This window comes from Phyllobates terribilis, unplaced genomic scaffold (genome assembly GCF_046119375.1).
Source record: "Phyllobates terribilis strain yellow unplaced genomic scaffold, ASM4611937v1 Scaffold_5__5_contigs__length_657084704, whole genome shotgun sequence".
NCBI classification, from domain to species: domain Eukaryota; kingdom Metazoa; phylum Chordata; class Amphibia; order Anura; family Dendrobatidae; genus Phyllobates; species Phyllobates terribilis.
In genome coordinates this window covers 351,180,769-351,201,551 of record NW_027362765.1, presented here as the reverse complement: position 1 = coordinate 351,201,551, position 20,783 = coordinate 351,180,769, and the positions used below count along the sequence as shown (strand labels likewise).

At 45.7% G+C, this 20,783-nt stretch overlaps 1 protein-coding gene across 2 annotated transcripts in view; it reads left to right on the top strand.

Annotated features, from left to right (window-relative positions):
* The window catches only part of LOC141271166 (pancreatic triacylglycerol lipase-like), a 157,934-nt gene that overhangs the window by 123,103 nt on the left and 14,048 nt on the right, over positions 1-20,783 (top strand). For both annotated transcript variants that reach the window (XM_073681269.1, XM_073681268.1), the window contains exons 2-7: positions 2,674-2,719; positions 12,799-12,953; positions 13,042-13,167; positions 14,036-14,170; positions 16,702-16,810; positions 17,262-17,381. In XM_073681269.1, coding sequence (XP_073537370.1) covers positions 2,674-2,719; positions 12,799-12,953; positions 13,042-13,167; positions 14,036-14,170; positions 16,702-16,810; positions 17,262-17,381 — 691 coding nt within the window. The remainder of the gene's footprint in view (positions 1-2,673; positions 2,720-12,798; positions 12,954-13,041; positions 13,168-14,035; positions 14,171-16,701; positions 16,811-17,261; positions 17,382-20,783) is intronic.

Here is a 20,783-nt window from a genome sequence, read left to right as displayed (position 1 = left end):
TCCATGTCACTTCCATGGGGCATTGGAGTGCCTCAAAATTTTTGGTAGGCATTGCACTCACTGTATGCCCTATAACTGTGTAGCCGAACCGCTCCTTTTTGTACAGAAACATATCCTACAAGACATGTGTGGTTTACTGGCCTGATATTGATGTGAATGGTCCCTGTTCCTCCTGCTCTTTCTCCTTTGACAACACCTCATCCATCATTCATCACCTGAAGCTTTGTTTTAACGGGAGTCATAGAACTGGGATAGTAGCAGGAAAACATCCAGCAATCCTCGGAGGAGGTAGGATATGCGCCAAAACGCTGACCACCTCAGGCCTAGCCGCTACTACATACATGCGCTTGCATTCCAAGGAACAGAAAGCTAAGGAGATGGATGGCCTCATGATCATGAATAATTTACTCGTTGTCTAGGAGGCCGACCACTGCTGCTGTCTACCTTCTGAACTTTGTGTTGAAGCCTGATTGACCCAGGACCCGCAATCCTCTATGTCTGGAGGACGTGTTGCATCCCAGTGTCCAACTGTGTCCCGACTTCCACAATATTAACCCAGTGTGACGGCGTCAGTCAGATGGACCATCCCTGGCCACATTCACTTGTCCACGTGTTTGTGGTTAGGCTGTCCTTCCCACTAAATGCATTGGGGAGGGCACAGATAATGTTTTGGTATGCGCGCTTGTGTATAAGGCGCACCGGGACAAATAGGGGCGGCTGGGGACCGTTTATGGACACCTGGCCGCCCCCAGGCGGCTGGGGACCGTGCATGGGCACCCGGCCACGGGGCGGCTGGGGACCGAGTATGGACACCCGGCCGCGGGGCGGCTCTTGACCGAGTATGGATACCAGGCCGCCGACGCAGCCATGACGTGGTGGCCAGATTCCGCCTCCACATGCCTAAAAGGCCCAATTTCAAGTGCAAGCAAGCAGTATGGTATTGCAGCCTGGGGATGGGTGGGTGGGTGGTTGGCTGCATACTTGCGCTTGCATTGCAAGGAATGGGGGAGGTACAATTGAACACTGCCCTGGGACAAGGACTTGCACGGGGATAGTTGCAAGTCTGCATCTTCTGATGCGGCAAGGATCACTTCTGATGGGCACACTTTTAGGCAGTGACCTGGGTGTCAGAGATGCTTCCAGGGGTCTTCCCCATGCTGTTCCCATGTCTTTCCAGCACTTTATGCATGTGTCACACACCACATGGTCAGATAAGGTTGTAAAATGTTAAAATGACATTTCCCGGTGAATGCATTTGTCACGGTTGAAAGCAATACAAAAGTGCAAAAATGCATCAAAAATGCTACTTGTGAACATAGCCCAAGGTGTGGAGGAGTATTTTTGTTTTTGGTTATTTATTTTACCTTATACACAAGTCTTTACCCTGGAAAGGATGTTCCTTAACACATTTCACAGGAAAGCAGTTTCAATTTCGTTTCTGAACGTTTTATTGTGAGCCCGTAAAAGTGGCTTAATACCTCTGACCACGTTGTTAACAGCAGTGACCTGGGGGTCAGAAATGCTTCCTGGAGCGATCCCCATGCTGTCCCCATGTCATTTGAGCACTGTCACTATCGTTTTGGGCACTTTTTAGGCTATTTTTCTTGTCTTTGGTTTCTCTTAGACTGTATACATAGTATTAAATTCAGGTCTAATTCAATGCCACACTTGTATGATCCACACTTGTATGATCCACACATGGTGATACACACTGGCAGACAGTAACATTTGATACATAATGTATGTTGGTAAAATGTAGAACTTTTTAATGTTGTGTCTAATGATCGGTGCATTTATAGATGTTGAACTCCGGCTATTAACATTATGAATTTCTGGCGTCTCGAGTCCAATTGACGCGCCCAGGAGATGGGGAGGACTCTGTCCCTCTCTGGCTCTGAGCAGGGACTCTGTTCTCTAGACTGAGCTCGACTCTCTATTCAGACCTGTACTTGCTGAACTCTCCAGAGGAACTACTGACTGCCTAGCTCCACCTTCCCTATTTATATCCCTATCGGGCTCCCTCTGGTGGTCTGAGGTGGAAGGTGGAGGTGTGTGTATGCTGTGGGGGCCTCTTGTGGAGAAATCCGTTCATGCACCCCTCTAGGATCTGTGGCACTCATGCGCAGCAGGGGCGCCACACATTAACTGTAAGTGATTTTGGCCACGTAAAGTTCATAATAATATATCTGCTGTCTCCAAATCAAGGACCGTACAGTGAACGATCATATCAGTGGCCAATAGCTTCTTACACGCAGAGCTCATTCATCAGCGCTGACGCATTTCGGGTAGTTGTGTGTCGGACTTTGATGAAATCTTTATAAAGTGATCAGATAAGAAATAGACTCGGATATTCTGTATTTGTCACATTAGCCTCCAGTCACTCTTATGGGCCTGGTCAATTTCCACACTCAAGAGTTTTGGCCATTCCATATTTCCACAACAACAGATGTATTAATAGAAATTTGGAAAATATTAATTAACTGTGCATTAATCATTAATTAGGCAGCCAGATCCCTCCCCTGTATTCCTTAGGATCTATATATTGGCTGTGAATGTGCAGCTGATTATGGCTCTGCAGGCTGGAAGGTGAGAGATACATTGTATCTATGTCCTGCACTGACATTACTCACTGCTAGGGGGAGCTCTAACCTCGGCTATGTTCTTTCTCTACAGATGCTTCTTCTTTGGACCATTGGTCTCTTCTTCAGCACCGTGAAAGGTAAAAAGCCACAAAGCAGCTAAATCTGCTCAATCCAACACTGCGTCCTCATAAAACTGCGCAGTGTGAACGTAACAATTACACTTCTGCTCTGTTCTCTACAAGATATTGAGAAATATTCTTCATTCAGAAATCTGCCGAGTTCTATAAGATAATATAGGATGTAACTCAGGATCAGTAATGTAATGTATGTACACAGTGACTGCACCAGCAGAATAGTGAGTGCAGCTCTGGAGTATAATACAGGATGTAACTCAGGATCAGTAATGTAATGTATGTACACAGTGACTGCACCAGCAGAATAGTGAGTGCAGCTCTGGAGTATAATACAAGAGGTAACTCAGGATCAGTAATGTAATGTATGTACACAGTGACTGCACCAGCAGAATAGTGAGTGCAGCTCTGGAGTATAATACAGGATGTAACTCAGGATCAGTAATGTAATGTATGTACACAGTGACTGCACCAGCAGAATAGTGAGTGCTGCTATGGAGTATAATACAGGATGTAACTCAGGATCAGTAATGTAATGTATGTACACAGTGACTGCACCAGCAGAATAGTGAGTGCAGCTCTGGAGTATAATACAGGATGTAACTCAGGATCAGTAATGTAATGTATGTACACAGTGACTGCACCAGCAGAATAGTGAGTGCAGCTCTGGAGTATAATACAGGAGGTAACTCAGGATCAGTAATGTAATGTATGTACACAGTGACTGCACCAGCAGAATAGTGAGTGCAGCTCTGGAGTATAATACAGGATGTAACTCAGGATCAGTAATGTAATGTATGTACACAGTGACTGCACCAGCAGAATAGTGAGTGCAGCTCTGGAGTATAATACAGGATGTAACTCAGGATCAGTAATGTAATGTATGTACACAGTGACTGCACCAGCAGAATAGTGAGTGCAGCTCTGGAGTATAATACAGGATGTAACTCAGGATCAGTAATGTAATGTATGTACACAGTGACTGCACCAGCAGAATAGTGAGTGCAGCTCTGGAGTATAATACAGGATATAACTCAGGATCAGTAATGTAATGTATGTACACAGTGACTGCACCAGGAGAATAGTGAGTGCAGCTCTGGAGTATAATACAGGATGTAACTCAGGATCAGTAATGTAATGTATGTACACAGTGACTGCACCAGCAGAATAGTGAGTGCAGCTCTGGAGTATAATACAGGATATAACTCAGGATCAGTAATGTAATGTATGTACACAGTGACTGCACCAGCAGAATAGTGAGTGCAGCTCTGGAGTATAATACAGGAGGTAACTCAGGATCAGTAATGTAATGTATGTACACGGTGACTGCACCAGCAGAATAGTGAGTGCAGCTCTGGAGTATAATACAGGAGGTAACTCAGGATCAGTAATGTAATGTATGTACACAGTGACTGCACCAGCAGAATAGTGAGTGCAGCTCTGGAGTATAATACAGGAGGTAACTCAGGATCAGTAATGTAATGTATGTACACAGTGACTGCACCAGCAGAATAGTGAGCGCAGCTCTGGAGTATAATACAGGAGGTAACTCAGGATCAGTAATGTAATGTATGTACACAGTGACTGCACCAGCAGAATAGTGAGTGCAGCTCTGGAGTATAATACAGGATATAACTCAGGATCAGTAATGTAATGTATGTACACAGTGACTGCACCAGCAGAATAGTGAGTGCAGCTCTGGAATATAATACAGGAGGTAACTCAGGATCAGTAATGTAATGTATGTACACAGTGACTGCACCAGCAGAATAGTGAGTGCAGCTCTGGAGTATAATACAGGATATAACTCAGGATCAGTAATGTAATGTATGTACACAGTGACTGCACCAGCAGAATAGTGAGTGCAGCTCTGGAATATAATACAGGAGGTAACTCAGGATCAGTAATGTAATGTATGTACACAGTGACTGCACCAGCAGAATAGTGAGTGCAGCTCTGGAGTATAATACAGGAGGTAACTCAGGATCAGTAATGTAATGTATGTACACAGTGACTGCACCAGCAGAATAGTGAGTGCAGCTCTGGAGTATAATACAGGATGTAACTCAGGATCAGTAATGTAATGTATGTACACAGTGACTGCACCAGCAGAATAGTGAGTGCAGCTCTGGAGTATAATACAGGATATAACTCAGGATCAGTAATGTAATGTATGTACACAGTGACTGCACCAGGAGAATAGTGAGTGCAGCTCTGGAGTATAATACAGGATGTAACTCAGGATCAGTAATGTAATGTATGTACACAGTGACTGCACCAGCAGAATAGTGAGTGCAGCTCTGGAGTGTAATACAGGATATAACTCAGGATCAGTAATGTAATGTATGTACACAGTGACTGCACCAGCAGAATAGTGAGTGCAGCTCTGGAGTATAATACAGGAGGTAACTCAGGATCAGTAATGTAATGTATGTACACGGTGACTGCACCAGCAGAATAGTGAGTGCAGCTCTGGAGTATAATACAGGAGGTAACTCAGGATCAGTAATGTAATGTATGTACACAGTGACTGCACCAGCAGAATAGTGAGTGCAGCTCTGGAGTATAATACAGGAGGTAACTCAGGATCAGTAATGTAATGTATGTACACAGTGACTGCACCAGCAGAATAGTGAGCGCAGCTCTGGAGTATAATACAGGAGGTAACTCAGGATCAGTAATGTAATGTATGTACACAGTGACTGCACCAGCAGAATAGTGAGTGCAGCTCTGGAGTATAATACAGGATGTAACTCAGGATCAGTAATGTAATGTATGTACACAGTGACTGCACCAGCAGAATAGTGAGTGCAGCTCTGGAGTATAATACAGGAGGTAACTCAGGATCAGTAATGTAATGTATGTACACAGTGACTGCACCAGCAGAACAGTGAGTGCAGCTCTGGGGTATAATACAGGAGGTAACTCAGGATCAGTAATGTAATGTATGTACACAGTGACTGCACCAGCAGAATAGTGAGTGCAGCTCTGGAGTATAATACAGGATATAACTCAGGATCAGTAATGTAATGTATGTACACAGTGACTGCACCAGCAGAATAGTGAGTGCAGCTCTGGAGTTTAATACAGGATGTAACTCAGGATCAGTAATGTAATGTATGTACACAGTGACTGCACCAGCAGAATAGTGAGTGCTGCTCTGGAGTTTAATACAGGATGTAACTCAGGATTAGTAATGTAATGTATATACACAGTGACTGCACCAGCAGAATAGTGAGTGCAGCTCTGGAGTTTAATACAGGAGGTAACTCAGGATCAGTAATGTAATGTATGTACACAGTGACTGCACCAGCAGAATAGTGAGTGCAGCTCTGGAGTATAATACAGGATGTAACTCAGGATCAGTAATGTAATGTATGTACACAGTGACTGCACCAGCAGAATAGTGAGTGCAGCTCTGGAGTTTAATACAGGAGGTAACTCAGGATCAGTAATGTAATGTATGTACACAGTGACTGCACCAGCAGAATAGTGAGTGCAGCTCTGGAGTATAATACAGGATGTAACTCAGGATCAGTAATGTAATGTATGTACACAGTGACTGCTCCAGCAGAATAGTGAGTGCAGCTCTGGAGTATAATACAGGAGGTAACTCAGGATCAGTAATGTAATGTATGTACACAGTGACGGCACCAGCAGAATAGTGAGAGCAGCTCTGGAGTATAATACAGGAGGTAACTCAGGATCAGTAATGTAATGTATGTACACAGAGACTGCACCAGCAGAACAGTGAGTGCAGCTCTGGAGTATAATACAGGAGGTAACTCAGGATCAGTAATGTAATGTATGTACACAGTGACTGCACCAGCAGAATAGTGAGTGCAGCTCTGGAGTATAATACAGGATGTAACTCAGGATCAGTAATGTAATGTATGTACACAGTGACTGCGCCAGCAGAATAGTGAGTGCAGCTCTGGAGTATAATACAGGATGTAACTCAGGATCAGTAATGTAATGTATGTACACAGTGATTGCACAAGCAGAATAGTGAGTGCAGCTCTGGAGTATAATACAGGAGGTAACTCAGAATCAGTAATGTAATGTATGTACTCAGTGACTGTACCAGCTGAATAGTGAGTGCAGCTCTAGAGTATAATACAGGATGTAACTCAGGATCAGTAATGTAATGTATGTACACAGTGACTGCGCCAGCAGAATAGTGAGTGCAGCTCTAGAGTATAATACAGGATGTAACTCAGGATCAGTAATGTAATGTATGTACACAGTGACTGCGCCAGCAGAATAGTGAGTGCAGCTCTGGAGTATAATACAGGATGTAACTCAGGATCAGTAATATAATGTATGTACACAGTGACTGCACAAGCAGAATAGTGAGTGCAGCTCTGGAGTATAATACAGGATGTAACTCAGGATCAGTAATGTAATGTATGTACACAGTGAGTGCACCAGCAGAATAGTGAGTGCAGCTCTGGAGTATAATACAGGAGGTAACTCCGGATCAGTAATGTAATGTATGTACACAGTGACTGCACCAGCAGAATAGTGAGTGCAGCTCTGGAGTATAATACAGGATGTAACTCAGGATCAGTAATGTAATGTATGTACACAGTGACTGCACCAGCAGAATAGTGAGTGCAGCTCTGGAGTATAATACAGGAGGTAACTCAGGATCAGTAATGTAATGTATGTACACAGTGACTGCACCAGCAGAATAGTGAGTGCAGCTCTGGAGTATAATACAGGAGGTAACTCAGGATCAGTAATGTAATGTATGTACACAGTGACTGCACCAGCAGAATAGTGAGTGCAGCTCTGGAGTATAATACACGATGTAACTCAGGATCAGTAATGTAATGTATGTTCACAGTGACTGCACCAGCAGAATAGTGAGTGCAGCTCTGGAGTATAATACAGGAGGTAACTCAGGATCAGTAATGTAATGTATGTACACAGTGACTGCACCAGCAGAATAGTGAGTGCAGCTCTGGGGTATAATACAGGATGTAACTCACGATCAGTAATGTAATGTATGTACACAGTGACTGCACCAGCAGAATAGTGAGTGCAGCTCTGGAGTATAATACAGGATGTAACTCAGGATCAGTAATGTAATGTATGTACACAGTGACAGCACCAGCAAAATAGTGAGTGCAGCTCTGGAGTATAATACAGGATGTAACTCAGGATCAGTAATGTAATGTATGTACACAGTGACTGCACCAGCAGAATAGTGAGTGCAGCTCTCGGGTATAATACAGGAGGTAACTCAGGATCAGTAATGTAATGTTTGTACACAGTGACTGCACCAGCAGAATAGTGAGTGCAGCTCTGGAGTATAATACAGGAGGTAACTCAGGATCAGTAATGTAATGTATGTACACAGTGACTGCACCAGCAGAATAGTGAGTGCAGCTCTGGAGTATAATACAGGATGTAACTCAGGATCAGTAATGTAATGTATGTACACAGTGACTGCACCAGCAGAATAGTGAGTGCGGCTCTGGAGTATAATACAGGATGTAACTCAGGATCAGTAATGTAATATATGTACATAGTGACTGCACCAGCAGAATAGTGAGTGCAGCTCTGGAGTATAATACAGGAGGTAACTCAGGATCAGTAATGTAATGTATGTACACAGTGACTGCACCAGCAGAATAGTGAGTGCAGCTCTGGAGTACAATACAGGATGTAACTCAGGATCAGTAATGTAATGTATGTACACAGTGACAGCACCAGCAGAATAGTGAGTGCAGCTCTGGAGTATAATACAGGCTGTAACTCAGGATCAGTAATGTAATGTATGTACACAGTGACTCCACCAGCAGAATAGTGAGTGCAGCTCTGGAGTATAATACAGGAGGTAACTCAGGATCAGTAATGTAACGTATGTACACAGTGACTGCACCAGCAGAATAGTGAGTGCAGCTCTGGAGTATAATACAGGCTGTAACTCAGGATCAGTAATGTAATGTATGTACACAGTGACTGCACCAGCAGAATAGTGAGTGCAGCTCTGGAGTATAATACAGGATGTAACTCAGGATCAGTAATGTAACGTATGTACACAGTGACTGCACCAGCAGAATAGTGAGTGCAGCTCTGGAGTATAATACAGGAGGTAACTCAGGATCAGTAATGTAATGTATGTACACAGTGACTGCACCAGCAGAATAGTGAGTGCAGCTCTGCAGTATAATACAGGATGTAACTCAGGATCAGTAATGTAATGTATGTACACAGTGACTCCACTAGCAGAATAGTGAGTGCAGCTCTGGAGTATAATACAGGAGGTAACTCAGGATCAGTAATGTAATGTATGTACACAGTGACTGCACCAGCAGAATAGTGAGTGCAGCTCTGGAGTATAATATAGGATGTAACTCAGGATCAGTAATGTAATGTATGTACACAGTGACTGCACCAGCAGAATAGTGAGTGCAGCTCTGGAGTATAATACAGGAGGTAACTCAGGATCAGTAATGTAATGTATGTACACAGTGACTGCACCAGCAGAATAGTGAGTGCAGCTCTGCAGTATAATACAGGAGGTAACTCAGGATCAGTAATGTAATGTATGTACACAGTGACTGCACCAGCAGAATAGTGAGTGCAGCTCTGGAGTATAATACAGGATGTAACTCAGGATCAGTAATGTAATGTATGTACACAGTGACTGCACCAGCAGAATAGTGAGTGCAGCTCTGGGGTATAATACAGGATGTAACTCATGATCAGTAATGTAATGTATGTACACAGTGACTGCACCAGCAGAATAGTGAGTGCAGCTCTGGAGTATAATACAGGAGGTAACTCAGGATCAGTAATGTAATGTATGTACACACTGACTGCACCAGCAGAATAGTGAGTGCAGCTCTGGGGTATAATACAGGATGTAACTCTGCATCAGTAATGTAATGTATGTACACAGTGACTGCACCAGCAGAATAGTGAGTGCAGCTCTGGAGTATAATACAGGATGTAACTCAGGATCAGTAATGTAATGTATGTACACAGTGACTGCACCAGCAGAATAGTGAGTGCAGCTCTGGAGTATAATACAGGAGGTAACTCAGGATCAGTAATGTAATGTATGTACACAGTGACTGCACCAGCAGAATAGAGAGTGCAGCTCTGGAGTATAATACAGGATGTAACTCAGGATCAGTAATGTAATGTATGTACACAGTGACTGCACCAGCAGAATAGAGAGTGCAGCTCTGGAGTATAATACAGGATGTAACTCAGGATCAGTAATGTAATGTATGTACACAGTGACTGCACCAGCAGAATAGTGAGTGCAGCTCTGGAGTATAATACAGGATGTAACTCAGGATCAGTAATGTAATGTATGTACACAGTGACTGCACCAGCAGAATAGTGAGCGTAGCTCTGGAGTATAATACAGAATGTAACTCAGGATCAGTAATGTAATGTATGTACACAGTGACTGCACGAGCAGAATAGTGAGTGCAGCTCTGGAGTATAATACAGGATGTAACTCAGGATCAGTAATGTAATGTATGTACACAGTGACTGCACCAGCAGAATAGTGAGTGCAGCTCTGGAGGATAATACAGGATGTAACTCAGGATCAGTAATGTAATGTATATACACAGTGACTGCACCAGCAGAATAGTGAGTGCAGCTCTGGGGTATAATACAGGATGTAACTCAGGATCAGTAATGTAATGTATGTACACAGTGACTGCACCAGCAGAATAGTGAGTGCAGCTCTGGAGGATAATACAGGATGTAACTCAGGATCAGTAATGTAATGTATATACACAGTGACTGCACCAGCAGAATAGTGAGTGCAGCTCTGGGGTATAATACAGGATGTAACTCAGGATCAGTAATGTAATGTATGTACACAGTGACTGCACCAGCAGAATAGTGAGTGCAGCTCTGGAGTATAATACAGGATGTAACTCAGGATCAGTAATGTAATGTATGTACACAGTGACTGCACCAGCACAATAGTGAGCACAGCTCTGGAGTATAATACAGGATGTAACTCAGGATCAGTAATGTAATGTATGTACACAGTGACTGCACCAGCACAATAGTGAGTGCAGCTCTGGAGTATAATACAGGAGGTAACTCAGGATCAGTAATGTAATGTATGCACACAGTGACTGCACCAGCAGAATAGTGAGTGCAGCTCTGGAGTATAATACAGGATGTAACTCAGGATCAGTAATGTAATGAATGTACACAGTGACTGCACCAGCAGAATAGTGAGTGCAGCTCTGCAGTATAATACAGGATGCAACTCAGGATCAATAATGTAATGTATGTACACAGTGACTGCACCAGCAGAATAGTGAGCGCAGCTCTGGAGTATAATACAGGATGTAACTCAGGTCAGTAATGTAATGTATGTACACAGTGACTGCACCAGCAGAATAGTGAGCACAGCTCTGGAGTATAATACAGGATGTAACTCAGGATCAGTAATGTAATGTATGTACACAGTGACTGCACCAGCACAATAGTGAGTGCAGCTCTGCAGTATAATACAGGATGCAACTCAGGATCAATAATGTAATGTATGTACACAGTGAGTGCACCAGCAGAATAGTGAGTGCAGCTCTGGAGTATAATACAGGAGGTAACTCAGGATCAGTAATGTAATGTATGTACACAGTGACTGCACCAGCAGAATAGTGAGTGCAGCTCTGGAGTATAATACAGGAGGTAACTCAGGATCAGTAATGTAATGTATGTACACAGTGACTGCACCAGCAGAATAGTGAGTGCAGCTCTGGAGGATAATACAGGATGTAACTCAGGATCAGTAATGTAATGTATATACACAGTGACTGCACCAGCAGAATAGTGAGTGCAGCTCTGGAGGATAATACAGGATGTAACTCAGGATCAGTAATGTAATGTATATACACAGTGACTGCACCAGCAGAATAGTGAGTGCAGCTCTGGGGTATAATACAGGATGTAACTCAGGATCAGTAATGTAATGTATGTACACAGTGACTGCACCAGCAGAATAGTGAGTGCAGCTCTGGAGTATAATACAGGAGGTAACTCAGGATCAGTAATGTAATGTATGTACACAGTGACTGCACCAGCAGAATAGTGAGTGCAGCTCTGGAGTATAATACAGGATGTAACTCAGGATCAGTAATGTAATGTATGTACACAGTGACTGCACCAGCAGAATAGTGAGCGCAGCTCTGGAGTATAATACAGGAGGTAACTCAGGATCAGTAATGTAATGTATGTGCACAGTGACTGCACAAGCAGAATAGTGAGTGCAGCTCTGGAGTATAATACAGGGTGTAACTCATGATCAGTAATGTAATGTATGTACACAGTGACTGCACCAGCAGAATAGTGAGTGCAGCTCTGGAGTATAATACAGGATGTAACTCAGGATCAGTAATGTAATGTATGTACACAGTGACTGCACCAGCAGAATAGTGAGTGCAGCTCTGGAGTATAATACAGGATGTAACTCGGGATCAGTAATGTAATGTATGTACACAGTGACTGCACCAGCAGAATAGTGAGTGCAGCTCTGGAGTATAATACAGGATGTAACTCAGGATCAGTAATGTAATGTATGTACACAGTGACTGCACCAGCAGAATAGTGAGCGCAGCTCTGGAGTATAATACAGGAGGTAACTCAGGATCAGTAATGTAATGTATGTGCACAGTGACTGCACAAGCAGAATAGTGAGTGCAGCTCTGGAGTATAATACAGGGTGTAACTCATGATCAGTAATGTAATGTATGTACACAGTGACTGCACCAGCAGAATAGTGAGTGCAGCTCTGGAGTATAATACAGGATGTAACTCAGGATCAGTAATGTAATGTATGTACACAGTGACTGCACCAGCAGAATAGTGAGCGCAGCTCTGGAGTATAATACAGGAGGTAACTCAGGATCAGTAATGTAATGTATGTGCACAGTGACTGCACAAGCAGAATAGTGAGTGCAGCTCTGGAGTATAATACAGGGTGTAACTCATGATCAGTAATGTAATGTATGTACACAGTGACTGCACCAGCAGAATAGCGAGTGCAGCTCTGGAGTACTATAAGTAAAGTACTAATTTATTTCTTTTTCTTGCAGGTGCTGAGGTCTGTTATAACCGAATCGGCTGCTTCAGTGATGCCAAACCATGGGCTGGCACCATAGAAAGACCCATCACCAAATTACCATGGGCCCCAGAAAAAATTAACACCCGTTTCCTTCTTTACACCAGGAGTAATCAGAACAGCTTCCAGGCAAGGCTCATGTTATACCACATGCAGAGCTGTAATCTCCTCACCGCCAGTCTCTATGCCCTGACCGCACTGTGTACTCTTCTTTCAGGTGATCAGCGCCACCAATCCCTCCTCCATCTCGTCCTCAAACTTCCGGACTTCCAGGAAAACTCGATTTGTGATCCACGGCTTCACTGACAGCGGAGAGTCCTCCTGGCTGTCTGACATATGTAGGGTACGAGGACTAAACTTCCAAAACTTTGGTGCTCAGATCCCCCTCTGCTCTGTTTTATATTTTAGCCTCCAGTCACCTCCAGAGCTGCAGTCACTATTCTGCTGTTACATCATGTCCTATCCTCCAGTAACATCCAGAGCTGCAGTCACTATTCTGCTGTTACATCATGTCTCATCCTCCAGTCACCTCCAGAGCTGCAGTCACTATTCTGCTGTTACATCATGTCTTATCCTCCAGTCACCTCCAGAGCTGCAGTCACTATTCTGCTGTTACATCATGTCTTATCCTCCAGTCACCTCCAGAGCTGCAGTCACTATTCTGCTGTTACATCATGTCTCATCCTCCAGTCACCTCCAGAGCTGCAGTCACTATTCTGCTGTTACATCATGTCTTATCCTCCAGTCACCTCCAGAGCTGCAGTCACTATTCTGCTGTTACATCATGTCTTATCCTCCAGTCACCTCCAGAGCTGCAGTCACTATTCTGCTGTTACATCATGTCTTATCCTCCAGTCACCTCCAGAGCTGCTGTCACTATTCTGCTGTTACATCATGTCTTATCCTTCAGTCACCTCCAGAGCTGCACTCACTATTCTGCTGTTACACCGTGTCTTATCCTTCAGTCACCTGCAGAGCTGCAAATTTTGTGATACTTATAAAAATTTACAATTGATGAATTTGGCTTACACCCTACGGGTACATTGGCGCTCAGATAACATTCACTTTGCAGAATTGGTGAGAGTGATGTAACAGCAGAAAGTATTTGGGTAACTGCAGCGTGCAGCATTTTGTGCGACAATCTTTGGGAATTATTTTCCTTCCGGTTCTTTTCTGGATTTTCGGGTGACAAATTGTGTTTCCTCCTCCAGAAACTGTTCCAGATTGAAGACTCTAACTGCATCTGTGTGGACTGGAGCGGAGGATCGCGCACGCAGTATTCCCAGGCCTCCAACAACATCCGCGTGGTGGGGGCAGAGGTGGCGTATTTCCTGGACATCCTCCAGGTAATGCCAACGTCTCGGTGCCCGGTGTGCTCGGACGCCCGTGTCCTTATCTATATATATAATCGGCTTATCCCGTCTGTCTGTCTGTCCTGGAAATCCCGCGTCGCTGATTGGTCCGGCAGCGGCCAATCAGTGCCGTGGGATTTCTGAAAAAAAGATGGCGGCCGTTAGCGGCTCATCTGCGGGACGGAGATGCAGCCGGGAGATGACAGGCGCGAGGCGCTCATCTCCCGGCCGGTAGCAGCAGAAGGACCCCGACCGCTGCGGGTCGGGATACTTCTGCTGCGAGCGGCCGCTCATCTCCCAGCTTCTCGCAGCGGAAGTAGCCGCAAAGGCAGCGGTGCTCCCCGGTCCTCACGAATACGATTCCGCTCCCTGGTCCTCACCAATACGATTCGCTGATTGGTCGCGCTCTCCGCCCGCGACCAATCAGTGATCTTGGCGCTAAACTTAAACACCGCTCTGCTGATTGGTCGCGGCCGCTGCCCGCGACTAATCACTGATTTGGGCGCCACATTTAAATAGCGGCCGCGACCAATCACCGATCTTGGCGCCACATTTAAACACTGCTGTGCTGATTGGTCGCGGTTGCCAGCCGCGACCAATCAGCGAGATTGGCGCCAAATTTAAACAACGCTCTGCTGATTGGTTGCGGACTCCAGACGCGACTAATCAGCGAGATTGGCGCCAAATTTAAACAACGCTCTGCTGATTGATCGCGGACGCCAGACGAGACCAATCAGCGAGATTGGCGCCAAATTTAAACAGCGCTCTGCTGATTGGTCGTCGACGCCAGCCGCGACCAATCAGCGAGATTGGCGCAAAATTTAAACAACGCTCTGCTGATTGGTTCCGGCCGCCAGCTGACCGCGACCAATCAGCGAGATTGGCGCCAAATGTAAACAACGCTCTGCTGATTGGTCGTGGCTGCCAGCCGCGAACAATCAGCGAGATTGGCTCCAAATTTAAACAACGCTCTGCTGATTCGTCGCGGACTCCAGCCGCGACCAATCAGCGAGATTGGCGCCAAATTTAAACAACGCTCTGCTGATAGGTCGCGGATGCCAGCCGACCGCGACCAATCAGCGAGATTGGCGCCAAATTTAAACAACGCTCTTCTGATTGGTTGCGGCCGCTAGCCGACCGCGACCAATCAGCGAGATTGGCGCCAAATTTAAATAACTCTCTGATCTCCCGACGGCAAGTGTCAACAGAGGACCGAGGAGCGGCGCCGCCAGTCGGGATTCTTCTGCTGCGAGCAGCTGCTCATCTCCCAGCTGCTCGCAGCGGAAGTACCCGCACAGGCAGCGCCGCTCCCCGGCGAACAATCAGCGATATGGGCGGCAAATTTAAACCCCGCTCTGCTGATTGGTCGCGACCGCCGTGCGTGACCAATCAGCGATTTTGGCGCCAAATTTAAACAATGCTCTGCTGATTGGTCGCGACCGCCGTGCGCGACCAGTCAGCGATTTTGGCGCAAAATTTAAACCCCGTTCTGCTGATTGGTTGCAGTCGGCTGCCGCGACCAATCAGCAGTATTGGTGCCAAATTTAAACCCTGCTCTGCTGATTAGTCGCAACCACCGGCCGTGACCAATCAGTGATATAGTCGCCAAATTTAAACACCACTTCGCTGATTACTCGCGGTCGCCGGCAGCGACCAATCAGCATTATTGGCGCCAAATTTAAACCCCGCTCTGCTGATTGGTCGCGTTCGCTGGCCGCGACCAATCAGCATTATTGGCGCAAAATTTAAACCCCGCTCTGCTGATTAGTCGCGACCGCCGGCCGTGACCAATCTGCGATATAGCCGCCAAATTTTAACACCGCTTTGGTGATTGGTCACGGTTGCCGGCCTCGACCAATCAGCGATTTTGGCGCCAAATTTAAACACCGCTCTGCTGATTGCGCCCTGTCGGCCGCAGACATATTCTAGAATACCCGATGCGTTAGAATCGGGCCACCATCTAGTAATACAGAAGTGACCATTGTCCTGTGATAGTCGCTATTAAAGGGCCACACACTGCGGGAAATCTGCTACCGCAGGAAGCGTCGGCCTCATCCAAAATGGTTACAGATCTCCAATGTTTATAAACAAGGTGATAAACATGGCGGAGCGACGGTTACATGCCCACCACTACCCGTATACCCATAATCATCTTATATATGCCATGGATGGGCACTACAGGTGGCTGCAGAGCTGTATGCACCATTCACATTGCCTCGCCTGTCTCCACAGCTATGTCCCCTGTGTAAAAAAAAAAATATTATTACCAAATAGTAAGTACATAAAGCTGCCATATAGTGCTCAGAAGCCCAAGTATACAAAAGGTTGAGGGAGAGTGTCCGAATAATAGAACCAACAGAACCATGTGCATGACCCACACAGCAGTGCCAGCAGTCCGTGCCATAGCTACATCACTGCCATCTATAATGCTGCTACATACCATGCCCGTCGCTCCAGCCGCAGGATGAACACTTCTTCCTCCAATCTTCACTTATAGAAGTTTCTCCATTTCTCTCATCCTGTAGAGTAACTTTGGCTATTCTCCTGCCAACGTCCACCTGATCGGGCACAGCCTGGGCGCACACACTGCCGGAGAGGCCGGAAAGAGGAAGAGGGGCATCAGCAGAATCTCAGGTCAGGGAGGAGATACCGGTCCTGTCACTATTCTGCTGTTACACAGTGTCTTATCCTGCAGAGCTGCAGTCACTATTCTGCTGTTACACAGTGTCTTATCCTGCAGAGCTGCAGTCACTTTTCTGCTGTTACAGTGTCTTATCCTCCAGTCACCTCCAGAGCTGCGGTCACTATTCTGCTGTTACACAGTGTCTTATCCTCCAGTCACCTCCAGAGCTGCGGTCACTATTCTGCTGTTACACAGTGTCTTATCCTCCAGTCACCTCCAGAGCTGCGGTCACTATTCTGCTGTTACACAGTGTCTTATCCTCCAGAGCTGCGGTCACTATTCTGCTGTTACATTATGTTTTATCCTCCAGTCACCTGGAGTCATGGAGTTGTGCTTTGTGGGCTCGGTCCCTTTAAGTGCAGTGGTTCTGGTGCACTATTCGCTGTGTCCATGCTTCCGCAGGTCTGGACCCCGCTGAGCCCTACTTTCAGAGCACCCCCACAGAGGTCCGGCTGGATCCGTCCGATGCCGCTCTCGTCGATGTCGTCCACACAGATGCCGGCCCACTGGTCCCCAGTCTTGGTGAGTATCTCAGCTGACAAATCTCTGCATGTATCTAAGCCTCTGATAATAACAAAGCATTTAAATGTATCTAAGACTGTTATTGTAGCTAAACATGAAAATGTATCCAGTCTTATCAATGTATCAGAGTCCATGCGCCGTATCTGAGCCTCTGATTGTATCTAAATGTATTTCTGTTTTTTATTGTATCTAAACCTCTGAGTTCCTCAATGTTTCTCATTTTGTTACTATATCTAAGCATCTGTTAATGTATCTAAGTATTTGCACCTCAGCCTATGATTCTATGTCTCTAATTGTAATGCAGCCTCTGAATCATCTGTATCTAAGCCTCTGATCGTATCTAAACCTCAATACATGAAAGAGAAGTGTCACCAGGATTTTATACCCAGACTGATGAGGAGTAGGAGGTGATTAATGCGGAGAAGATCTTCACCTTTCTTTACTGCTTTAGAGAAATCCATAGCTGCAATTGTATTCTTATTGTATGCTAATTGCATGCTAATAAGTGCAGGGGCAGTGGGCGGGCCTTCATTACAGCTCCGCCTCTCTCCCTACTCCCCGCCCACCGCTGCCTCCTGTCTCTAGGTCACTCCTGTTTTAGCGATCTGTCAGTCAGAGACAGGCGGCAGGGGTGGGCGGGGAATAGGGAGAGGCGGGAGCTGTAATGCAGGGCCGCCCACTGCAGAGACAACTTATTAGCATACAATTAGCATACAATTAAAATACAATTTCAGCAATGGATTTCTCTAAAACTGTACAATGGTTTCTAAATAGGAAGGTGAAGGTTTACTCAGCATTAATCACCTTCTCATACTCGACTTCATATTGGGTATAAAATACTGATGACTAGTGATGGACGAGCACTAAAATACTCGGGTACTCATTGCAAATCAGAATTATTCGACCCGAGTAATGAGCCCAATATAAGTCTATGGGAAACTCCAGCAATATTCAGGCGGCTCCCCCCGGCGGTCTGCAGAGGGCCTAAAAGTGCCCAAATTGATGGGAACAGTGCTCAAATGACATGGGAACAACATGGGGAAGACCCCTGGAAGCATTTCTGACTCCCAGGTCACTGCTGTCAACAACGTTGTCAGAGTATTACGCCACTTTTACGGACTCACAATAAAACATACAAAGACTAAACCAAAATGGATTTTCCTGGGAAATATGTTAAGGAACATCCTTTCCAGGGTAGTGACTTGTATATAAGGCAAAATAAATAACCAAAAACAAAAATACTCCTCCACACCTTGGGCTTTGTTCACACGTAGCGTTTTTGATGCGTTTTTGCACTTTTGCATTGCTTTCAACCAAGACAAATGCATTCACTGGGAAATGTCATTTTAACATTTTACAGCCTTATCTGGCCATGTGCTGTGAGACACATCATCAGACACATGCATACAGTGCTGGAAAGACATGGGAACAGCATGGGGAAGACCCCTGGAAGCATCTCTGACTACCAGGCCACTGCCTAAAACTGTGGTCATCTCATCAGACGTGATCCTATATTACTGCGGTAATAATACAGACATTTTTGGCAACGTGACAAATCTTAAACTCCATTTAAAATAAGGAAGGTGTGTGTCAAGGGACGGGGAAGTGGACGTGATGGTGATGGTGCATGCAGAGGCCGAGGGCAAGATGAAACTGTGCCTGCTGAGGGAGCACAACGAGCACCCACGTCATGTAGAACTACCTTCCTATCCCATTTTCTAGGGTGCCTCGGAACACCATTATTGAAGCCAGAGCAGTGTGAAAAGGTTGTTGGTTGGATAGCGGATAATGCTTCCAGTCAGTTTGCCACCACCACCACCACCCTATCTTCCACATGGTCCAGTCTCAGTAGATGTGAGTCTGGATCACATTATTATTATTATTACTTTATCACCATTTATTACATGGCGTGTTACATGTGAAAAAGGGGTATACATCGCAAAAACAATTACAATAATCTATAACAAAAAAGTGACAGCGATTGGTACAGGAGGAGCGAGGACCCTGCCCGTGAGGGCTCAGAGTCTACAAGGGATGGGTGAGGATACAGTAGGTGAGGGTAGAGCTGGTCGTGCAGCGGTATGGTGGAGCGAGGACCCTGCCCGTGAGGGCTCACAGTCTACAAGGGATGGGTGAGGATACATTAGGTGAGGGTAGAGCTGGTCGTGCAGCGGTATGGTGGAGTGAGGGTTACTGCAGGTTGTATGCATACCGCAAGACGTGGGTCTTCAGCTTCCTTTTAAAGGTTTCAACAGTAGGCGAGAGTCAGAAATGGTGGGATAGACAGTTCCAGAGAAGGGGGGATGCACGGGAGAAATCTTGTATGCGATTGTGGGAAGAGGAGATAAGACGGGAGTAGAGAAGGAGATCTTGTGAGGATTGGCGGCTGCGTGCAGGTATGTATCGGGAGACTAGGTCAGAGATGTATGGAGGAGACAGGTTGTAGATGGCTTTGCATGCCATGGTTAGGGTTTTGAACTGGAGTGTCTGGGCAATGGGGAGCCAGTGAAGGGATTAACAGAGAGGAAAGGCCAGAGAATAGCGGGGAGACAGGTGGATTAGTTGGGCAACAGAGTTTAGGATAGATTGGAGGGGTGCGAGAGTGTTAGAGGGGAGGCCACAGAGCAGGAGGTTGCAGTCATTGAGAAGGGAGATGATGAATTCGTGCACTAGTACTTTTGTAGATTTGTGGTTGAGGAATGTGCGGATCCGGGAGATATTTTTTACTTGGATTCAGCATCTTCCTCACCCTGATCCTCCTTCCTCCCACCATTCCGAGCGCTCTGAGACAACTGATCCCACACTTGGACACTCTGAAGAGCTGTTTTGTTCATCTTTCCATTTCTAGTTTCTGGCCTCTTGCTCGGTCGTCTCGGAAGTGGAAAGAGCTTGGATATGTGGTTTGAAGGAGAGATTATAGTCCACGGTTACCCCAAGAGCTGTTCACTTTTACATCAATAATTTTGGGCCTCTCCACCGGTCAGCTTCAAGCAGGGCAACAGAAAATCACATCTAGCGATTTGAGGATCCATGGTCACCCAAAGGGAAAGTGCAAATACTATCTCAAGAGGTGGATAATGATGAGACACAATGGATAGAAAGTCCGGAGGAGGACCAGGGTGCAGAAGTGAAAGACGAAGTGGTTGATGATGAAGTCACTGACCCAACCTGGCAAGGGGACATGCAGAGCGAGGACAGCAGCACACAGGGGGAGGGAGGCAGAGCACCACAACAGGCAGGAACAAGCAGTGTGTGGGCCACAGACACAAGGCGGGCAACAGCTTCCCGGAACACCAACACGACGAAAGTTGCCAGTACAACTGATAGGTCTTCTTGAGTCTGGTTCTTTTTTAAAGACTGTTTAGATAACCCCGAAAAGGCCATTTGCAACATCTGCCAGGT